General features: G+C 40.3%; 1 protein-coding gene across 2 annotated transcripts in view; it reads left to right on the plus strand.

Moving 5' to 3' along the window:
* The first annotated feature begins 43 nt into the window (after positions 1 to 43).
* The window catches only part of LGI1 (leucine rich glioma inactivated 1), a 39,775-nt gene continuing 18,798 nt past the window's right edge, over positions 44 to 21,020 (plus strand). Inside the window, exons 1-4 of one of the 2 annotated variants that reach the window (XM_017876772.1) lie at positions 44 to 617; positions 1,018 to 1,089; positions 19,770 to 19,841; positions 19,937 to 20,008. In XM_017876772.1, the coding sequence (XP_017732261.1) occupies positions 403 to 617; positions 1,018 to 1,089; positions 19,770 to 19,841; positions 19,937 to 20,008 (431 nt within the window). In that variant the 5' untranslated portion in view covers positions 44 to 402. The remainder of the gene's footprint in view (positions 618 to 1,017; positions 1,090 to 19,769; positions 19,842 to 19,936; positions 20,009 to 21,020) is intronic. The other variant, XM_017876770.1, reaches the window with a different exon arrangement.

Raw genomic sequence — 21,020 nt, forward strand, 5'->3', positions numbered from 1 at the left:
CCCACCCACTCACTAATAAGACATAATGCCGTCCTATTTTTGGTAACAATTAAAGGGCCTCCCGGTGAAAGCAGAAAGCTGTTTATTTTCTGTGACATCACTTCACTTTGCCTTCGAAGGCTGGTCTGTGCTCAGTGTTTTCGTGGTGATGCAAGTCGGCTCTCTCCTCCAGCAGTTGGATCCCTCCCATCTCACAGTACCTCACAGGTCTCTTCCCCCGAGCAGTGCATTACTGGAGCGAGGAGAAGCTCACGAATCAGCTGCAGGTCTCTGTTTTGAAAAAGCAGAGATACAGAGGCAGAGGAAAAGGGTGGACTCCTATGTGACCTGTTCTTAGAGCAAGACAATCACCATCTGAATTCCAGAAGCCCTGTTCATGGTTGGGGATATTTTCTCGGCTGCATGGAATCAGAAAGAAGCAAAAGGATGGGAAATGCCTGCATTCCCCTGAAAAGAATTGCTTATTTCCTATGTCTCTTATCTGCGCTTTTGCTGACTGAGGGGAAGAAACCAGCGAAGCCAAAATGCCCTGCCGTGTGTACTTGTACCAAAGATAATGCTTTATGTGAGAATGCCAGATCCATTCCACGCACCGTTCCTCCTGATGTTATCTCATTGTAAGGCCCGTAAGCATTTTGATATCTAATTTACGATTTAAAAATTCCAGCCGGTGGATTTGGGGCTTTGCATGTATTTGTAGAAGGGCATGGAGAGAGAGATTCCTCTTGCATGCATGGCCATTTGACAGTGCTAACATTTGCTGCATTTAGAATTTTTGATTTTTTTAGCTGCTACTGCACATGCTTAGATACCCCCAGCCCTGAACATTATCATGAGAAACCTGTAGCCGATTCATTTCTCTTACTTCATCTGGGAAGGAATAGTATCGTACTTCATAAAATAGTGTCAAAATAGTCACTGTTATGCTAAACCGGATTAACATAAGGTTTGTTCTTTGTGTGTGTGTCTCTTTGTGTGTGTCTGTTTGTTTGTTTTCTGTTTTTTGTTTTCTTTCAGATCCTTTGTGAGATCTGGTTTTACTGAAATCTCAGAAGGGAGTTTTTTATTCACACCATCGCTGCAGCTCTTGTGAGAAATATTTATATCATGACTATTTTTAATATGGCATATATTTGGATAAGCCTTCTAGTAAAATGATCTCAATATTAATTTTGTCAAATGTGATTCTCTTTCTGAGAAAACAGAATATCAGTAAAGTGAGAGGTAGATGGGTTTGTTTGCGACTTCACACCAACAGTGCAGATTGAGTCTTACAATGGTAAATTTGTTAACCTGTCGTGCTGTCTACTTTAATGGCTATTTATGAAGTTGTTGGAATGTTGCAACAATGATCCCAATTCCATTCCACTATTTTACTTTCATTTTTAACTTGGGAACTTTGGTTCTTTTGCCCTGGAGTTTTTGAATTAGTCAATACAGAACCCAGCATAACATATGTGTTCAAGATGTTGTCTCCCGGGGATCTGGGGCAGGCTGCTACTCTGTATGATTTACCATGTGGGGGAAAAAAACACCTCAGCTCTTTCTAGGTAATTCCTTAAAATATCAATTCTCAAGAGACTGTTTTTAAATCTCATCTAATTTATAACTAGTTCCCTTACAAGGAGGGAAAGAAAATATTAATATAGAATAGTGCAAAGGATTACTCTCTGCTATGTGTTTTGAGTTGGCCACAAGGGAACCACATATTCAGTCTATGCCTGAAAATATTCAAAAAAATAATATTTGACTAAGAAATCAGATCTGTTCACAGGCATAATGGAACACGTAAAATTTGTTCTGATGTGTAATGTTTGGCAATTAGAGTCCTACTTCTTATAGCGGTATCACATGGGGGTCAAGAGGTCTCCCAGGACTTAGGTATCAGGTCACAGACTTGGCTTGTAGCTGGAGGGATATGGGCAGAACTAGCCAATTGTGGATCAGCTGAGTCTTGGCTATCTTAACTGCATGATTCAGGACCCAAGCCTTTCACTTGTTTGTTTTTTATTTTTTTTTATTTTCTTGCCTTACCTGGCCGTTTTGGCTGTTTGAAGTTACGTACACAGAGGCAAACAGCGTGGAGTGAACGTTGGAGACAAGTGTTTAAACCTCACCCTGCCACTCATAGAACCTAAACATGTAGTCTTGTGCAGATTACTAAATCTAACTAAGCCTCAGTCTTCTTATCTCTAAAATGGAAGTGAGAATACATATTTTCAAGCTAAAAAGCTAAAAGTCACTTAATCTATTGTTTTGTCTATATAAAATTCCTAAACTGGTTTGACTGTTTAATTGAATTCACAAACTTGATCAGTTGTTTTGACATTATGTAATGTTGTTGGCTAATGTCCTTCTACTGGCTGATGTCTTCAAATGATTAACAATTGACTAGATATTCCTAAGGAGTTTATCTATTTGATTGATGGCTAGTGGTGTGACTGGCGGAAGTGTTAGTTAGCACATCAAACAAATCCAAAAAAGATAGATTCTTTCCCACAGAAAGGGACAGAGTCTGTAATGCTGAGATCCTTCCATAGGATAAGAATTTGCTGTGTCTGAGAGAGTGATAAGTTGTATTTATGGTGGTCACTTGTTAAATGAATAAATGGCTCATTTAAAAAGCATCCTTTTGATACGCGAAGGCACCTCCCTTCCCCTAGGATAGTTACATAGATCAGTCCTTAAAATTCTAGGAGTAGTGTCAGTAGACACTAGATGGACATTAGCTGTGGCACAGAAAGCCTGGAGTGATTAACCTAATCAGTTACCACATCTCCGCTTTGTTTCTGTTGGGTGGACCCAGTCACGGCAAGCACAGATGCTGGACAATGTTATAGAAATAGTTACCGGCTGCTGCAGGGTAATGTGATTACACGTATTTAGAATCACAGAGGGAAGCCAAGGGACTGGTTTTTAAATAGCCCAACCGAGTGTGTGCCATGCCCGTGTCCCATGCTCCGAGTTCCTATGGAACATTCCAGCCTTTATTTCTAAAAGCAGTTCAGGTTTCAGAAATAACAAAAAGCGAGTAATTCTCACCCTGTGTGTTCTCGGTTAACTCAGATTGGCTAACCTCAACATGGTAGACTTGTGCCAGTGCTGATCTTATGCAAAATTGTCAGGGGCCAAAGTTTGTCCCTAATCTCCAAGACCCTGTGCCTAAAGACTCTGCTCTCCATCCTTCCTGCCCAATGTTCTCTGCTTCCTCCTATCCTCAGGAAAAGGCCTAATAAACTCATGTGCAGTGAGTAGGAAATGGATGAGAAGGCTCTGAATACGAACTATGAAGCGATCATAACAATTGTGGGAATGCATGGATCCCAGACAGAAAGGTCTCTTCTGTGAAACAGGGCTGTCCAGTCCCCTGAAAACCCCATATGGGCTGCCAATCCCCCATTGGAACATGAAGACCAGCAGCATTGGACCACCAGATTAGGCCTAGATTGCACAAGCCGTTGAGGTTTGCAATGAATTCCAGCAGCATTTGTGATTGTGAATTACCACACTCACCCCTCATACACTGTGAAGAGATAAATTTCAGAATCAATTCAGCGTGATTGATGTAGGAAGACAGTTCATTGGTTTCTTGATTTGTTGTTGGGAAGGGTTAAAGCAAATGTCATATTTCCATCATCCACCCTAAAAATCTGATAATGTCGTTATGTCCCCAGATGCTTTTTCAGAGCTTCTGCAAAAGCCATGATGAGAAGTACTTGTTGAAATGTCAGTCTGGGGTACTGAGGAAAACAGACATTGTATCTTCAGTTACATGCAGTGTTTGGGAAAAGATCCTGGTAGGCCGTGGTGGCTGGCTGTTTGTGTTGGAGAACAAGAAAAACAGAAACCCACATTCTGTAGAGAGGAGAGAGAAAGAATAAAATTATTTAATACAAATTCATCAGATTAGTTGTAGAATACATTTTTTAAAAAATCTCATTTATGGTTTTAAACGTAACAACAAAAACCTTTCCAAAGCAAATGCAATTTCATTCATGTTTTACATAGGACAAGTTTTGAACCATAACCAATGACAATGATTATGCATTCTAACTTGCTTTTAGTGATAGAAAGTGGTACTTTTAGTGAATGGAATTTAGAGAAATGTGTTTTCACACATTACAGCCCTGTTCCTTCTCAACTGCAGACTGAAATCCCCAATGATATGGGCTCATGATGGAAGTGAAATTCCAATTTAAGAGGACAAAATGTGGCCACGTCGCCACCCATTTATAGCTTATTTTAATTAACTAAACCCCTGTAATTCCTGAGAGTGTTCTATTTTCAGGGAGTGATTTCCAGGGTAGTTTTAGTATCATACTCAAATAAAATAACACAAAACAAAAACACTGCGTGTAAGAATCCGATGTGACCAGAAAAAATTTCTTAATATTCCAACTGGATGTGGTCTTGTTTGAAAGACAGAATTGATCTTTGATCTTTCAGGGTCAAAGCGGGGAATGGCATTATTTTAAAAATTAATCCACAATCAACACATAAATACATGATCCATAAGAAATTAAAAAATAAAAACAATGGAAAAGCAAAAGACATGAACAAAGGAAGGAATAAGTCCATCCTTACTAAGGCTTTATCATTTAGTCCTTCAAAATATGATCTGTCCGGGAACAAATACCCATGGCCTCCTTTACCGTTAAAGCAATTGCTACCTTTTTCTATTCCTCCTTATATTACAAGCCTATAATTTAGCAGTCTTCAATGACCACTCAAGCCAGACCTATCAGCCAAGGGTGCTTTTGGAGGAATTATTAGCTGGTTATAGATGAGCATGTTTTGGTTTGTACCCAGCTGATGTCCCCATGATAGACCAAAAAGCATCTAGGCTGTTTTGTCTACAATTTGCCCAATGATCTAATATTTAACTTTTAACTAATTACTTCTTTTGTTTTACTTTCTTAAAAATCATTTTGGGGCCGGGCGCGGTGGCTCAAGCCTGTAATCCCAGCACTTTGGGAGGCCGAGATGGGCGGATCACGAGGTCAGGAGATCGAGACCATCCTGGTGAACACGGTGAAACCCCGTCTCTACTAAAAAATACAAAAACTAGCCGGGCGAGGTGGCGGGTGCCTGTAGTCCCAGCTACTCCGGAGGCTGAGGCGGGAGAATGGCGTAAACCCGGGAGGCAGAGCTTGCAGTGAGCTGAGATCCGGCCACTGCACTCCAGCCTGGGCGACAGAGCGAGACTCCGTCTCAAAAAAAAAAAAAAAAAAAAAAAAATCATTTTAACTTTTATTTTAGATTCGAGGGTCCATGTACAGGTTTGTTATTTGAAGCAAATTAATTCTCATAACTGCACAAACTAGCGCTCACCACAAATGTTTTCTCTGAAAGCGTATTTCATCCTTTCAGTTATTCAGACAAGAAATTTCAGAGTTACCTGACCCCTCTCTTTCACTGTCCACTTCCACCTGGACACGTATCCTGTCCAACAGCATGAGAATCTGCCTCCTCCTCTTCACCACAGCACCATTGCCTTCATTGAGGCTGCATTTCATTCACTGTTTCACAGGCTATGGCAGGAGCCTCCACGCCTCCCTGTTTGCTTTCAGTTCCCATCTGACCCACCTCCATTAGCGTTGCCTTTCCTGAGACACAGCTCTCCGTGCTTTCATGACTCCCTAGAAACAGAGAAAATCCAGACACCTGAGCTGGCGTCCATAGCGTTTGGCCCTTTCTATTTGTCCAGGGTTATCACTCACACCATTGACTTTACACACACACACACACACACACACACACACACACACACACACGTGCCCAAACAAGTTCTGCAGGATCTCATTCTGTGACCTCTGTTGATTCTCAAATTCTCTAGACTTTACTGATGTCTGGCACTGTGTGCCATTTATTAGAGCTATGGTGCTTATATCTGCCTGTGTCTTTCATGGAGGATCACCCATAAGCTGTGGTCCCAGAGAAAAGCCTAGACATGGCTTCCCATATATTTGTTGAATCCAGTTTATGTTTCCATCGATTTTGTGCTGAAGGCTCCTGTGTTACTCTCAGCAGATAGTGCTGGTCATGTTCACACTCTTTCTGATGTTTGGTGCACCCTATCTGAGTTCATGTGGACTAATGGTGTGGAGGTCTAGGAAGTGAGCCAGACTAAAAAACCTCGAGGAGATATTTGCTCATGAAGTTGTGAATTCAAACTTCCTCAGCAGAGATTTCCAGCATACCAGATTTCAAACACAAAGCATCTAAGCCTTTCGTTAGACCCATCGCTTCAATCTCTTTTGTCCCACGCTGACTTCACATTTGGCCTCCTTGGTTTTTTACTTGGACTGCAGAGGCTGACTAGTCTGTCCTGGGAAGGGTAAGATGCTCCTTTATCCAGTCTGACAGGACATCTAGAAAGAAATGTTAGTTAAGCACTATTAATATGAAAACAAAAATCATTAACACAAAGATAATTTCCTTTTTGATTTATTTAAGTACCTGCTTAGGCAAAACAAGTATTTATTTATTGTATAGTTGCAAGCAGCAACAAAATGAAAACAAAAGCCTCCCATTTTAGCAGACATGTTTTGAGACTCTACTGGGTAGCAGGTAAAATGTTGGGCTTTGTGAGGGACACAAAGATGAGTGACACGCTGTCACTTTTCACCCTGATATGGCAGTTCCAGGCTGGTAGTGATTCTTGATATGGTAAATTATACTTTGCCTGTATTTGAATGCATTGGTTTCATTTAAAAAATTATTTTTATGTAAGTAGAGATGAGGTCTTGCTCTGTTGCCCAAGCTGGTCTTGAACTCCTGGTCTCAAACAATCCTCCCACCTCACCCTTCCAAAGTGCTGGGATTACAGGTATTTGCCTGGCCTGCTTAAATGTATTATAATGTAGTCTTGATAAGCGTTCTCATTTTGTTCAAAATGATATTCAGTTGATTAGCGATGATGGTGATGCTTGCTGGTTGTTGATCCTGTGGCTAACATGGGCTACAAAATGTCTGCAAGGGCTTTACAGCATCAGCTGTAATATCAAAACAGCTGACCCTGGTGAGCTGGCAATGAGGCAGACAACACAGGCTTGTGGGCAGATAAGCATGTGTTCAAATCCCCACTCTGCTGCTTACTAGTTGTGTGATTTGGGGCAAGCTTAATCAAGCCTTGATATCTATATCTACAAAATGAGGAAGAACCATAGTACCTATTGCACAGATTTACAGTAAGGATTAAGTAAAACAGTGCATGGAAAATGCTTGGCAAGGTTCCTGTAACTCAATACACATTAGCTTTACTACAGTATCTGAAAATCGCTTTAATTGGAACTACTGTAACATCAGATTAGTGTCTGATTGTATAATCTGCGTTTGCCAATAATCTCAGCTTTAAACATTTTGTGGTTCTATACACAGTTCTCCAGCAGAACTTGCTGAGAAACCTTTTCTTTAAATACTTCTCGCAGGAAACATGAACTATTTACCTTTCAAAAAAAAGTCATAACCCTCTCCTTTCTTCCTCATGAATAAAATGACTGGCATCACATTTTGTAAAACGTGCCAGATTTTGTTTAAATAATTAACATTGGCAGTCTTCAGATGAGTGGTTCTACGGTAGCATAGAAAGGGGCCTGAAGTAGAAGTCAGGAGATATGGGTTTGAAATTCAGTTTGGCCACTATTGGGCTGCATGACCTTGGGTAGGTCACAAAATATCACTGGACCTCAGCTTTTATTGCATAAAATATTAAAGGTAGATTAAATTGTGGTTCTGAAACTCAAATGCTAGTGGGGTTTGAGATGGTAAGATCAATGAAGGAAGTAGTTGAGTATAAGACAATAGGGAGTAGTGGTGACTGAGGTAAACCAGAGAAGACATGTCTTACCTAAATATGACGTCCCCTGCTCCAACTGACTATTGCTGATGGGAATGTGGTACGTACACGTGGAGCCCTACCTTCCTAATTTTTAGGGGAAGGTGGAAATCTGGAAATAGATTTGTAAACAGGATAAAGACCAAACAAACATAAGTTGGCATTTTGAGACCCTTGCATTTGATTACATCTAAGGTCTCTTCCTATCTTAAAATTCTGTTGTATTCTACAAACAGTTACTTTAATATAATAAAGAAATAGCATGGTTAAAGAAATGGACAAAGGTGGCTGGGCGCAGTGGCTCACGCCTGTAATCCCAGCACTTTGGGAGGCTAAGGCGGGCAGATCACGAGGTCAGGAGATGGAGAACATCCTGGCTAACACAGTGAAACCCTGTCTCTACTAAAAACACAAAAAATTAGCCGGGCGAGGTGACAGGCACCTGTAGTCCCAGCTACTTAGGAGGCTGAGGCAGGAGAATGGCGTGAACCCAGGAGGCAGAGCTTGCAGTGAGCCAAGATCGCGCCACTGCACTCCAGCCTGGGCAACAGAGCGAGACTCCATCTCAAAAAAAAGAAAGAAAGAAAGAAAGAGATAAAAAGAAATGGACAAAGATTATTGAATCAGTTCTAACAAGCCAATACATTAGGTTGTTCATTGAAAGAACCTCATAATATGAAACTGGCTGTTGTTAAGATTATTAATACAATAATTGTCATTCCCAATCTCCCAAACAGGTCCAAAGTGACCTTACCAGGCTCTCCCTGTGGTAGTTGATGATAAAATGATGTTTCAGTATCCCTCTCATGAAGCAAGGATTGGAAAAAAATTGTTAGGCCCATTTTTACATAGCAAGATGGCGGGTGCTTGCATGTGTAAAATATGATTAAAAGGCAATGAATCTTTAAAAATACAAACTAGAATGTATACGTACAAATCACTCTTGACTTCATGGAGGGCCATAGATTTTGCCCAACTGTGCTTCCATGGCTAAAGATTTCTGGACCCTCCTTTGAGAACTGTCTTTACTTCCAGTTTACAAGCCATGCAATAAAACCAGGCAAGGTTTTATTAGAGGCATTAGTTATTTTTGTATTGCTTGGTGCTAAGCATTTTATAGATCCCATTTTTAATGTCATCATGATGGTAACCTTTTGAGGTAGATATAATTATCTCCATTTTGCAAATGAAGCACTGAGTCCTAAAAGGTAACCTCCTCAATGTCACGCCGCTATTAAGTAGAGAGCTGGGGTTTAAACTCATGTCCTCACTTTTAACCACTGCTGTCTACTTCTTCCTGAACATGAATCATCATGCTTGACTTTGCATAGTTTTGTTCCCAAAATCAAATCCCCTCTCAAAGGGTCAACCTTTGCCATTAACAAGGGTATTCAGGAGAATTTGCCCTAATTCCTGGAGACAATCACTGAAAGGAGTTTCAAAAGCCCTTTGAAACAGTGGCCGCGTTGCTGGCAAGAGCAGCTAGTTTCCCTAGGCTGCAACTCTCATTTATATGTGTAAGCTCTGATCTCCTCGCTTAAACAAAAATAGAGAGAAAGAAAAGAAAAAAGAAAAAGAAAAGGACTTATTTACTTTAAAGTTATACCTTAGACTACTGTTGTCTAAACTTGTGTCCTGTGGAGCAGTTGACCTGAAAGAAAAGAGTTCTGTGCTCAAATAAATTTGGGAAACTGCATGTTCTATCCCTGCTTGGTTATTTACAATGAAGGTATCTTGGCATAGAAACATCTCTGAAATTATTCAAAATTGTTTACTTTTCTTAACATCTCATAGAACATTGGTTCTATGGAACATACAGTACTTTGGAAATATATGCATATGGTAATTCACTTTATTTTTAGCTTAATTATTTATACCCCACCTCATTCTAGAGAGGCTGGATAGCAAAGGATATGCAGGTGGAAAGAATCCCATCCTAATGGATACATTAAACGGTCTGTCTCCACATAAGGAGCAACTCGAGACCATTTTGTTAGTGTGGATTTGTTGATGTGCCTCTGGGAGTCAGCCTCCCCAGTAGGCTCTCTACCTGTTCAAGGGATTTAGCACACACCCCTTCTTTAGGGACCTCCCACTAGATCCCCAACTTTTGGAGGAAGGAGATGACTGCTTGCAGCTCATTCAACAGGAAAAGGCTTCTGAGTATAAATATATACTCTCACTGTTTTTATTTGGAGCAGGTTTCATCACAGCTATTTTCTTTTTTAAATTTTTTTAATTTATTTTTTATTATTATTTTTTGAGACGGAGTCTCACTCTGTTGCCCAGGCTGGAGTGCAGTGGCACGATCTCGACACACTGAAAGCTCCGCTTCCTGGGTTCACGCCATTCTCCTGCCTCAGCCTCCCGAGTAGCTGGGACTACAGGCACCCATCACCATGCCCGGCTAATTTTTTGTATTTTTAGTAGAGACGGAGTTTCACCGTGTTAGCCAGGATGTTCTCGATCTCCTGACCTCATGATGCGCCCGCCTTAGCCTCTCAAAGTGCTGGGATTACAGGCGTGAGCCACCGCGCCCGGCCTCATCACAGCTATTTTCTAAATGGCTAAACAAGCATTTTGCTGGGTATGTTCCATGGAATATTCATTTTGTAGGAAGCTCAATGATAAAAGAGTCCCATTATCAGTGAGATCAGGAAACCATATATTGAATTTCATTTTGAAGAGTCTCAATTTACTTAAGGATAGAAAAGGCATAGTTAAGAACTCTGATTAACTTCTTTAACCCACTTTTCCTAAATGTATCCGCCAGTCTTTGTGCACATAAACCTATTAACCCCTTGAAGGTCGTGCGTTCCAGGGAATATACTCTGGGAGTATATGCTCTGGGCAAGGCTATTGTAGGTTTGCAGCAGATACTGGGCAGGGCTGATGCTAAAAAGAGGGAGTTGGCTTCCTCATGGCCACTCATGAGTCCTGGAGAAGTCGGGAAGGGAGAGAACAAGCCTTAGCCTGGAATCCCAGCTCTGCCACTTGCAAGCTTCAAATCACTTCACCTCCCTCACCTTGGTTTTCTTTATCTCTTACGTGGAGAATGTAAAACCTACATCTTAGTGTTCATCTGAGGATTAAAATCAGATGTCAAACTGTTGAAGATGAGGGCTGGCATGGAGTAGGCCCTTCTCCTTGGTGTTCCAGGACCCGGGAGATCCAGGGTGATTTTATAAACACATGGGGAGGGTGGGCTGCTGACTAGTTGTGCCAATTCCCAGAAGAGAAGAGTTTTCACTGCCCTGGGATGAGAGATAATCCCAGGAGGATTGGGGATTACCAAATAGGGGTTACCACTCAAAACGGAGTGGGCCCATGCTCAAATGTTTGCTAGTGTGCATGTCAAGGACATCCCTGCAAATCTAAAATCCACATCCTAATCCTAGCCCCACCACTGACAAAAGGTGTGACCTTGGTTAAATCTATTAACCTCTGCCAGCCTCATTCTCCTCATCTGTAAAAAGAGGAGTTGGACTACGTATCTCTCTGGAGTGCCCCCCACCCTCAGGTTAGTGTGGAACCAAATTTAGGTCATTCCAGTCAATCCAGGTTGAAGAGTTGGTAATCTAATTAAGGATCAGCTGAATTTTCAAGATTGAGAGTCAAAAAGAACTGTCAAATAATGTACTTGTGTGTGATGCTTCCAATTTTAATGCTTTTCTGTATTAGGAGCATATTTTAAAATATTCAAATGTAAATTATTCACATGGCACATGCACTTAGAATGTGTGCATTTAACTAAAGTGAATCATCAGCCTATTATTAATTATCATTTAACCAGCCCTATTCTTTTGGATAAAGGAGAATATTAGTAAAAACCAAAGGGTTTGAATCATTTAAGCAAAGCCAGCTTTAAACAATTTGGCAAGCCCCTGCAGCTGTCCCTCCATATCTTCTAACAGCTGTAATCTGTGCATCTTGTGCTCTTTCATTTACATATACATATGCAAACAAGCCCATATTCACTTGGGAGTGTGCACACTCATGTTTGTACACACTGTCCATGTCCTACCTAATATCCTAGATGTCAATCAAAGTCTTCTTGGGGCAGCTGACATCCTCACGGGACCTGAGTTTCCTTTGCAGTAAAACATGTGTCCTTTTCCTAGATCTAAGAGCCCTTCCAGCTCCGACACTTGATGTCTGTGCTCTTTGCTTAGCTATTCCTTGGCAGAAGCATTGGAGACATGCTCATACACATTATCTCACATAATTTTAAAAATCATCCAGGAAGTCTTTTTGCATCCTCAATCCTATTTTAACAGATGATGAAACAGATTTACCTACTTAATGTGTAAACATACAATTATAACTGGCAGTTGCAAGCTTAGAAACCTGATTCTCTATTCTGAATCCAATCAATTCATTCTCCAAGTGACAACCAGGTGCTGGCTACTCACTTCTCCCTTCTTAATCAGAGTGGTTTTCACGGAGTTGGGAATCATTTGGAAGAGCCCCCTAGATCATCTCCCTCCATAGCCAGGAAAACCTGCTCTGGGCTGGAAGATGGGATGCAGGCCACTCATGGGCCAGATACAATTCTAATGGCAATCAAGATATTACAGGTGACTGGAGAGGGTCTGAAGAAGTACGTGTCATGAGAGCCAGGGTGCCTGGCATGGGACCAAAGAGCAGTCTAGTTTGAGACAATGGGAACTTTTCTCAGCAGGAGTCACCCTTCCCCCAACTATTCAGCCATCTGCAGACCCGCCTCTCCACTCCCCAGACTCCACATGCCTACTCTTCCATGAATGAAAGCTGCAGTGCTATAAGGATAGACTCATACATCTTTAGAGCTACAAGGGACCTCACAAATGATCTAGTCTAGTCTCCTTGCTTTATAACATAGAGAGAAGTGGTATGCTCTAGGACACAGAATTTATGATCTATTTTATATTAGGACCCAGGCTTCCTGATTCCCTCTTCAGTGTGCCGCTTCCCTGGCCTCTGGAGAGGTGAGGCCCCAGGGCAGGCAACCACCTCAGTGGCACACCAGACTTAGCACCAACACATGAGCCTGCCCAGTCCTTTCGCTCTTATGCATTCCCGTCTCTGGGCTCTCACCTGGAATTTAGGCAGCCTTGCCCTTGACCCCCTGTAGCTATATCTTCATTCTTAGATCTTCTGCTTCTTCATTTACTTCTCTGTTGCTGGCCCTGGGTTCCCTCTGAACTCTAAGCTCCATGCTAAGCCTGTTGCCTACTTTTCCGTTCCTTTTGAAGTAAATTCTGTGTGTCCTACCTCTCCGTTCAACCAGGAATCCCCTAACAGCTTTATGGCCTTAGTGTGAAAGTGTCACTTAGTCATGATGCATCCCTATAGACAGCGGAATCTGGAGGAATTAGAGCTTAGTGTTAGCATTTTACAGGCCACATCCTCTGATCCCAGTTTAGTATTAATAATGAAATTATGAAAGCTTAAAAAAAACAATTACAGGGAATTATAGGAATAATACTCTAAATTCCCATTGAAATGAAATACACAATTTTAAAAGATGAGCATGGAGCAAAACTTACTGGATACATTACACAAGGTAAAGTTCCATTTCTAAATACTTTCATTTTTTATTCAGAAAGAATAAAAAGTATATGATTGAGCACTAAACTTAGTAAGTATCCTAAGGAAATTAGGAGACAAGCAGTAAATAAAAGATAAAATAATAAATTAGAAAACAGTGGGAATAAAAAATAAATCCACGATTTGATCCTTGGAAAATGGCAAAAAAAAAAAAAAAAAAAAAAAAAAAGGCAGACATTTGAAGGATATCACACACTTGAGTAGGGGAGACTCTGTAAATTCTGTTAATTATTCAACAGAAAGCTTTGGGTAAATTTGGGTAAATATTTAGAAAATAACAAGGCAGTGTCTTCCCTCACATCATACATAAAAGTAAGTCCCAAATGTATTGAAGAGTTACATATTAAAAAGAAAATGTTAAAGGGAAGATGTAGGCAATATTTCCTCGATCTGAAGACAGGAAAGGATATTTAAAGAATGAAATCATGTCTTTTGCAGCAACGTGGATGGATTGGAGGCCATTATCTTAAGTAAAATAACTCAGAAAGTCAAATACTGCATGTTTTCACTTATAAGTGGGAGCTAAATAATATGTACTCATGGACACAAAGTGTGGAATGATAGACATTGGAGACTCAGAAGGGTGGGGGGGGTAGGAGGAAGGGAGAGATGATGCAATACTTAACGGGTGCATTGCACACTATTCGAGTGATGGTTATACCAAAAGCCCAGACTTCGCCACTACACAATATATCCATGTAACAAAACTACCCTTACACCCCCTAAATTTATGATTTAAAAAAAAAAGATTAAAAAACGATTTTAAAAAAAGAATAAAGGCAGGCCGGGAGTGGTGGCTCACACCTGTAATCCCAGCACTTTGGGAGGCCCAGGAGGGTGGATCACCTGAGGTCGGGAGTTCGAGACCAGCCTGACCAACATGGAGAAACCCTGTCTCTACTAAAAATACAAAAATTAGCCGGGCATGGTGGATTACATGGATTACATGCCTGTAATCCCAGCTACTTGGGAGGCTGAGGCAGGAGAATCACTTGAACCCAGGAGGCAGAGGTTGCAGTGAGCCAAGATCATGCCATTGCACTCCAGCCTGGGCAACAAGAGTGAAACTCTGTCTCAAAAAATTAAAAGCAAAGAAATAATACATAATAGGAGTTGATATATTTTGTTAAATAAAAATTTAAACTTCTCTATGTTAGAAATCATTAATGAAAAGGCAAATCGGTAATCAGTAAGAAAAAACTTTCAGCATCAAAAGAAATAAGAAAAGACTAAGTAATATCCTTAATAAATAAAAAGTGCTTAGAAAGCAAAAGGAGTCAAAGAACATGATTTCATAGAAAAAGAAATAAAATGATAATTTTAAATGTTGGTGAGGATATGGTCAGATAGGCATTTCCATACTCAGAGTTGGACATGTAATTTGGTACAAGTCAGCAGTGAAGAACTAGAGATTTAAAAACCATCCATAATCTAATAATGGTACTTTTAGAAATCTATCCTAAGTCTATCATAAGGAAATAAGTAGAGATAGGAAAAATATTTATATATGAGGATGGTTATAATCATTTTATAATAGTAAACATTGGAATCAATATTAAGAAAAAATTACATCATGATATATCCATAATACAAAACTTACTAATCTCTGGAAACTGTATTTTTGAAAAATTGATTGTCATGAGAAATTGTTCATGACATAATAAGCAAATGAAAAGGACACACAATAATATAATATGATGTCAATTTTAGAAATACATTTGTGTATATACCATATGTGTATTATGCATATGCATATCAGTGTCTTTGGGCAGTATGATTATGGTGCATTTCATTTTCTTCTTTAAGCTTTTCTGCGTTTTCCAGAATTTCTACAATGAGCATATATTATTTATAAACAAAAGTCACCAAAGTGTATTCAAGGCTGGTTATGGTGGCTCATGCCTGTAATCTCAGCACTTTGGGAAGCCGAGGCAGGTGGACCGCTTGAGCCCAGTAGTTCAAGACCAGCCTGGGCAACATGGTGAAACTCCGTCTCTCTAAAAAAAAAAAAATACAAAAATTAGCCAGGCTTAGTGCTGCGGTCCTGTGGTCCCAGCTACTTGGGAAGTTGAGGTGAGAGGATTGCTGGAGCCAGGGAGGCAGAGGTTGCAGTGAGCCGAGATCACGCCACTGCACTCCAGCCTGGGTGACAAAGCGAGACTTTGTCAAAAAACAAAACAAAAAACTGGAAAACCTCACAAAGTGTGTTCAAAATTTTTAAACTTTCTACTTGAAAAACAGATTGATATGATCTGGATGTGATTTTAAGACTGCTTACGCTGATTAATTAATTCCTCTAAGAAAGGCTTTATTGTTTAATTACACTTCTTAAATCCATATGAGCTGAGTGGTGGTATTATGGCTGCTCGCCAGAACATGGTTATTATGTCATTATGTGACCTGGGACCTATGCTGAGAGGTCACCCAGTGTGTGGAAAAGGGTACTGAACCAGGGGTCTTGGGCCTTGTGACCTCAAGGAAAGCGTTTAGTAGCCTTCTGGGCCTCAGTTTCCTCTTCTGTCAAGTAGATCTTACCTGCTTTACTACTTTCATAGAGTTGTTCTAAAGACCAAATAAGATAATCCAGGCAGGAGTCTATGACATGTAGGCTATTATGAAGGCAAAGGAAAAAATCCTCCCCTCTCCTCCCACAGCCCCTTTTTCTCCTGAATTAATAAGTGCACAGCCCTTGGGGGAGGGTATAGACAGATCAGGCACACCTCTGTGTCCACCTCCACCAAAATTCTAGGGGAAAATGCCTGGCTTCTTAGGAAAATGCTTCCCTAAAAAAAGAGGAGAAACCTCAAATGTTCCCATGGAACTGGGGCAGAGGGCAAATTCTGCACCACCTCTGCACAAACCCACGGGCTGACTGCTCGGCAGGCCTGCAGGGTCCAGATCACTGATCTGTGGCTCAGAGTAACGAGGTCATTTGGACAGTACATTGGTTTCACAAACCCCTCCATGATGCTGCTGCTGTTGTGAGGATAGTTGTCACTTCCAGCTCATATTATTGCAGACTCTAGGCTACATGTAGTTATAGGGATAAGAAAGTCCACAGCTCCTCCAAGCCCCAGAGCAACTGCTCCAGGCAGACTTGCTGCAAGGAGCAGAGGCCCCTTGGTCACCACAGGTAAAGTGGACAGTGTTTTGACTGACCTGGGAAGCTTACCATGTGCAACCCTGTCTGCATATGAGTCACCTAGGGAGCTTTTCAGTAACCCAGGCGACACCCCAGGTTTAGAATTTAACCAGAATCCCCGAGAGTGGGAACCAAGCATCAGTATTTTTAATGCTGTCCAGGTGATTCCAAGAGCAAGCAGCATTCAGAAGCATTGGCTCAGGTTCCAACACAGATCTAGGTATCTCTCCCATACCAGTCTTCAAAAAACTTCCCTTGGTGAGGTCTCCACGACCATTCTGCACTCTCCCAAGCATTCTTTGCACATACTTTTACCTACCATGGATCCAACTCAACCCTAAGGCATCCTTTATCCTTCAGCTTCTCTACCAGGTGGCTGCATTTCTCAGTCGGCCAATTACAGATCCCCAACAAGGGTCTCATCTTAGCCCAACTCACCTTTTTAAACCAGGCTACTTGGGCCATGGGATGCTGGTTGATTTAGAGACTGGCTACCCTGTGGAAAGGGACAGAGGTTGTGTAGTGTAAAACACGGCCACCCTGGTCTGCCCCAGTTCTGTTTTTTGTGTAGGTGGAGTGGGTTGGGCACAGTTTCCCTTAATAGAGACTGTGGAATACTTTAACGTGTCTGGTTCAATAACAAATTATAATAATGAAATGAAACATATTTAGAAGAATCCATACAAATTAAGGGTCAGAGTTTCATCCTCTGTATAGAATATGATGTAGGAGTCTTTTTAAGTATATGTAGGATAATAAAATGGATAGCCCACTCAACTATCTTTAGAATGTATGTCTAATTTTATACATCTTTTTCCATAGAAACTACAATTGAATTTAGAATTGAGAGATTATGGTATTCATTATTATCTTAGCCAGAGGGTGTTTTTTTTTAGCTTTTATAAGAAACTTTTAAATTGAAGTATAATATACGTAAAGAAAAAGTGCACATGTTATAAATGTACATCTCAATGACTTTTTACAAAGTGAATACCCTTGTAACCAGCACCCAGGTCAAGAAATTCAGTATTATCATTACCCCAAATGATGCCCCTTGTGTTCCCTTCCAGTTGCTCCTTGCCTCCAAGGGTAACCACTCTCCTGATTCTAGCAGCATACATTAGCTTTTGTACTTTATATAACTACAATCATATAGGATGTACTTTATTGTGTTTTGGCTCCTTTCCTCGAGTATTCATCCATAGTTTTGCATATGTATTTGTAGTTCTCACCAGAGGTTTTAGTCCTTGAAATGTAGCTCAACAAACATTATTGCACCAGGAACTGTGCTCGGGGCTGGGGACACAAAAACAAATAAGGGCAAATTCCTGCTGTAAGAAATATTTAATCCAGTAATTTGGTAAGGATCAGAGTTTAATGTAAAATGAATTCCTCTTTGTTCAACAAATATTTATTCAATGTCTACTATAGGACAGGTGCTGTATCACAGGTGCTAGGGATAAGAAATGAACAAGCAGACAAAAAATCTAGCAGACATCCTCTCTTTTCTTCCCGTGACATGCATGGGCAAGTTCCGCCCACTGATACTCATTTCCCACTCTGTCCTGCATCTGATTTAACATAAAGGGAAGTAGCAATGGAAACTATTTCTTCTAGCAACTTGGAGTATGAGATTATGAAGTCCATGGTCCATGGGCCATTTTTCAAATTAGTGATTGTGAGAGTTATAATATTTGTATATACCAATTTCTGCCTTATTCTATTCTCTCCACCACTGATGCTGCCTGTACTGAATGCAATGAAAGTCTGGAACCTAAGGAAGCCTTTGGATGTTAGCTTACCTTGGAGTCAAGCTGAGGAATCTTCTTGATTTCCAGAACCATGAAGTGAGAAGAGACACAATTGCCAAAGCTGTGATGGAAATCATACAGCTTTGAATTTGTTTTAGTAACATGGAATTCTAACATGTATCACTATTCATTAGTGCTGGCTTTTCAGAACCTAGTGAATTATCTGGGTACAAAGCCATGACATTAGAGGCCTAAGGGATTAGAAGACAATCCAACACCACTCTAGGATTGATAGTTTAGGAAGAAATGCAAGAAATCATCTCCTTTTGTTTGGTTGGTTCATTCCTATCCCCATTCTCCGCATTTTATGAAAATTTTAAGTATATGTAAATGTAAAGAAAATAGTAAAATTCACTTTTATGTATCCATCTTTCAGCTTCAAAAATTATCAACTCATGCCAATTCTTCTCTAACCCCTTGCTGTCCCCCTCCTCTGATTATTTGAAGCAATCCCAGATGACAAACAGATGACTCATAAATGTTCAGAAAGTGAGATCTCCTAGTTTTAATTCCTCTAGTTCACAGGTTCAGAGGTGAATTCAGTGAGCTAGTTTGTGGTAGTTATATTTAATCCCCGGTTTCAAAGTAAAAGTGGTAAGTTTTACTAACAGAATTACTATTATTATTATTACATTATGACATAATATATTGTTGTACAGTTTAGCCTAAAACTATCTCTTTTAAGCCTCTCATTCAGTTCTCCAAGGAGTTCAACAGGGTGTGGGATGGCTGATTAATGTTCTTTTTCAGCAGTAATTTCAAAACCAAATCCTTGTGGATTTTGAAATTGCAAATATATTTGTCCAAGTAAAAGCTTCAACTATTCAGTGATAAAATGGGTCTAAGACTCTTCCTGAACCTCATGTTTCCCATTTTCAGTCTGTTTGCAAAGGAGGAGGCTGGTTGGTGTTCATGGAGCCAGTGTCAACTGCCTGTCTTTTATGAGATATCACAGCACAACTGGGCATGCAGCTTAATTTTTTTAGGTTTCCCAGGCTCAAAACCCCAAGCACCATTGTTTTTGCCAGTCAGAACACTCCAGAGGTTTCTACAACAAGTAGAAAAGATTGTTAGTGCCTTTGTCATGAAAATATGTAAAATCTTGGTTTGGCTGCTTTGGCTGCTCTGATTGTATCTCAAAATGCCACCCAGGGCAGGTGGCAGTCATTGTGAGGAGTGGGGCACCAGGCACCCCTTGATGAGCCTTTGATGAGGAGATGATTAGGAGTAAAAAAATGCTGCATAGATTATCTGCATAACTAACACTGTAGCAGACAGCCATGCAGGCATTTTCTGTATACAACTCCCACTCATTTTCTGAGAGATAAAAGCAGCCAAGATTGACAATCTGTCAGTTTCACCATTTTCATTGTGTACTTTTTCTGGGCAGGTTATTCACATCGAACTCCTTTGATGTGATCAGTGATGATGCTTTTATTGGTCTTCCACATCTAGAGTATTTGTAAGTAAAAAAGCTTTTTTTAAACATGATGATTCAGGACAAGTACTCTCAAGTTCCTATAACTGTTTGACAAAAAATATTATAACTTATTGCAGATTCATAGAAAACAACAACATCAAGTCAATTTCAAGACATACTTTCCGGGGACTAAAGTCATTAATTCACTTGTAAGTATGAAAATTGCTATTACGTTTTAAGCTTGCTAATGGACAATGCAGTTTGATCACCTGTGGTTAATGCACCTACTTTATGAGTGTCCATAAAAATTTAAGAAACCCAAATGATTTCTTTCCATGCACACTTGCCATCTTTCCCTGTCATCTGTCAGAGGGTGTTCAAGAAATTGATTACTATTAATATTTGTATCCTAAACCAACCATAATTAGAAAAGCAATCTAATGCAGGGAAATTGTGTGCCTGAAATAACTTTATTATCTACATCATTACTTGCTTCATGGATCATTATGGGTTGACTATGTAATTTGATATCAGCTTTTCTTTTTCCTCTATAAGCCCTCACTTTATATACATTTAAACATAATATAGCCACAGACAATGTCTTCATTAGTACCCGATCAACTTGTTTATCAGTGAAATATTTAATTATTCAATGGGTGATTACAGCTAACAGCAGTTGTTCTTAACAGGGAACAATTTTGTCTCCCAGGGAACATTTGGCAATATCTAGAGACATGTTTGGTTGTCACAACTGGGGGATGTAATTGGCATCTAGTGCGTAAAAGGCAGGGATTCTTCTAAACATCTACTGCATAGGACAGCCCCTCACAATAAAGAATTATCCAGCCTAAAGTGGCATCGTGGGCAGGTTGAGAAACCCTGAACAACATGACCCAAACATGTTTCTTCTAGCCTCCCTCACCCCCTACAGACAGACACATTCGCACACACACACACACATGCAGGCACACACGTGCATGCACACGCACATGCACACACACATACACACTCTTACATACGCACAGATTATTTTAAGGAAACTAGAAACACATAGAAAGAAAAGGCACTAACATTTACATCACTTTTCATTTAATCCTCTCAATAATCCTGCCAAACAGGCACAATCATCCCCATTTCAGAAATGAGGAAACAGTCTTGGAGGGGATAGATGCCTCATGAGCTGATCAGTTATGGAATTATGAGAACATCTACTTAATAGTT

The sequence above is a fragment of the Rhinopithecus bieti genome, unplaced genomic scaffold (assembly GCF_001698545.2).
Source record: "Rhinopithecus bieti isolate Rb0 unplaced genomic scaffold, ASM169854v2 scaffold_9383, whole genome shotgun sequence".
NCBI lineage: Eukaryota > Metazoa > Chordata > Mammalia > Primates > Cercopithecidae > Rhinopithecus > Rhinopithecus bieti.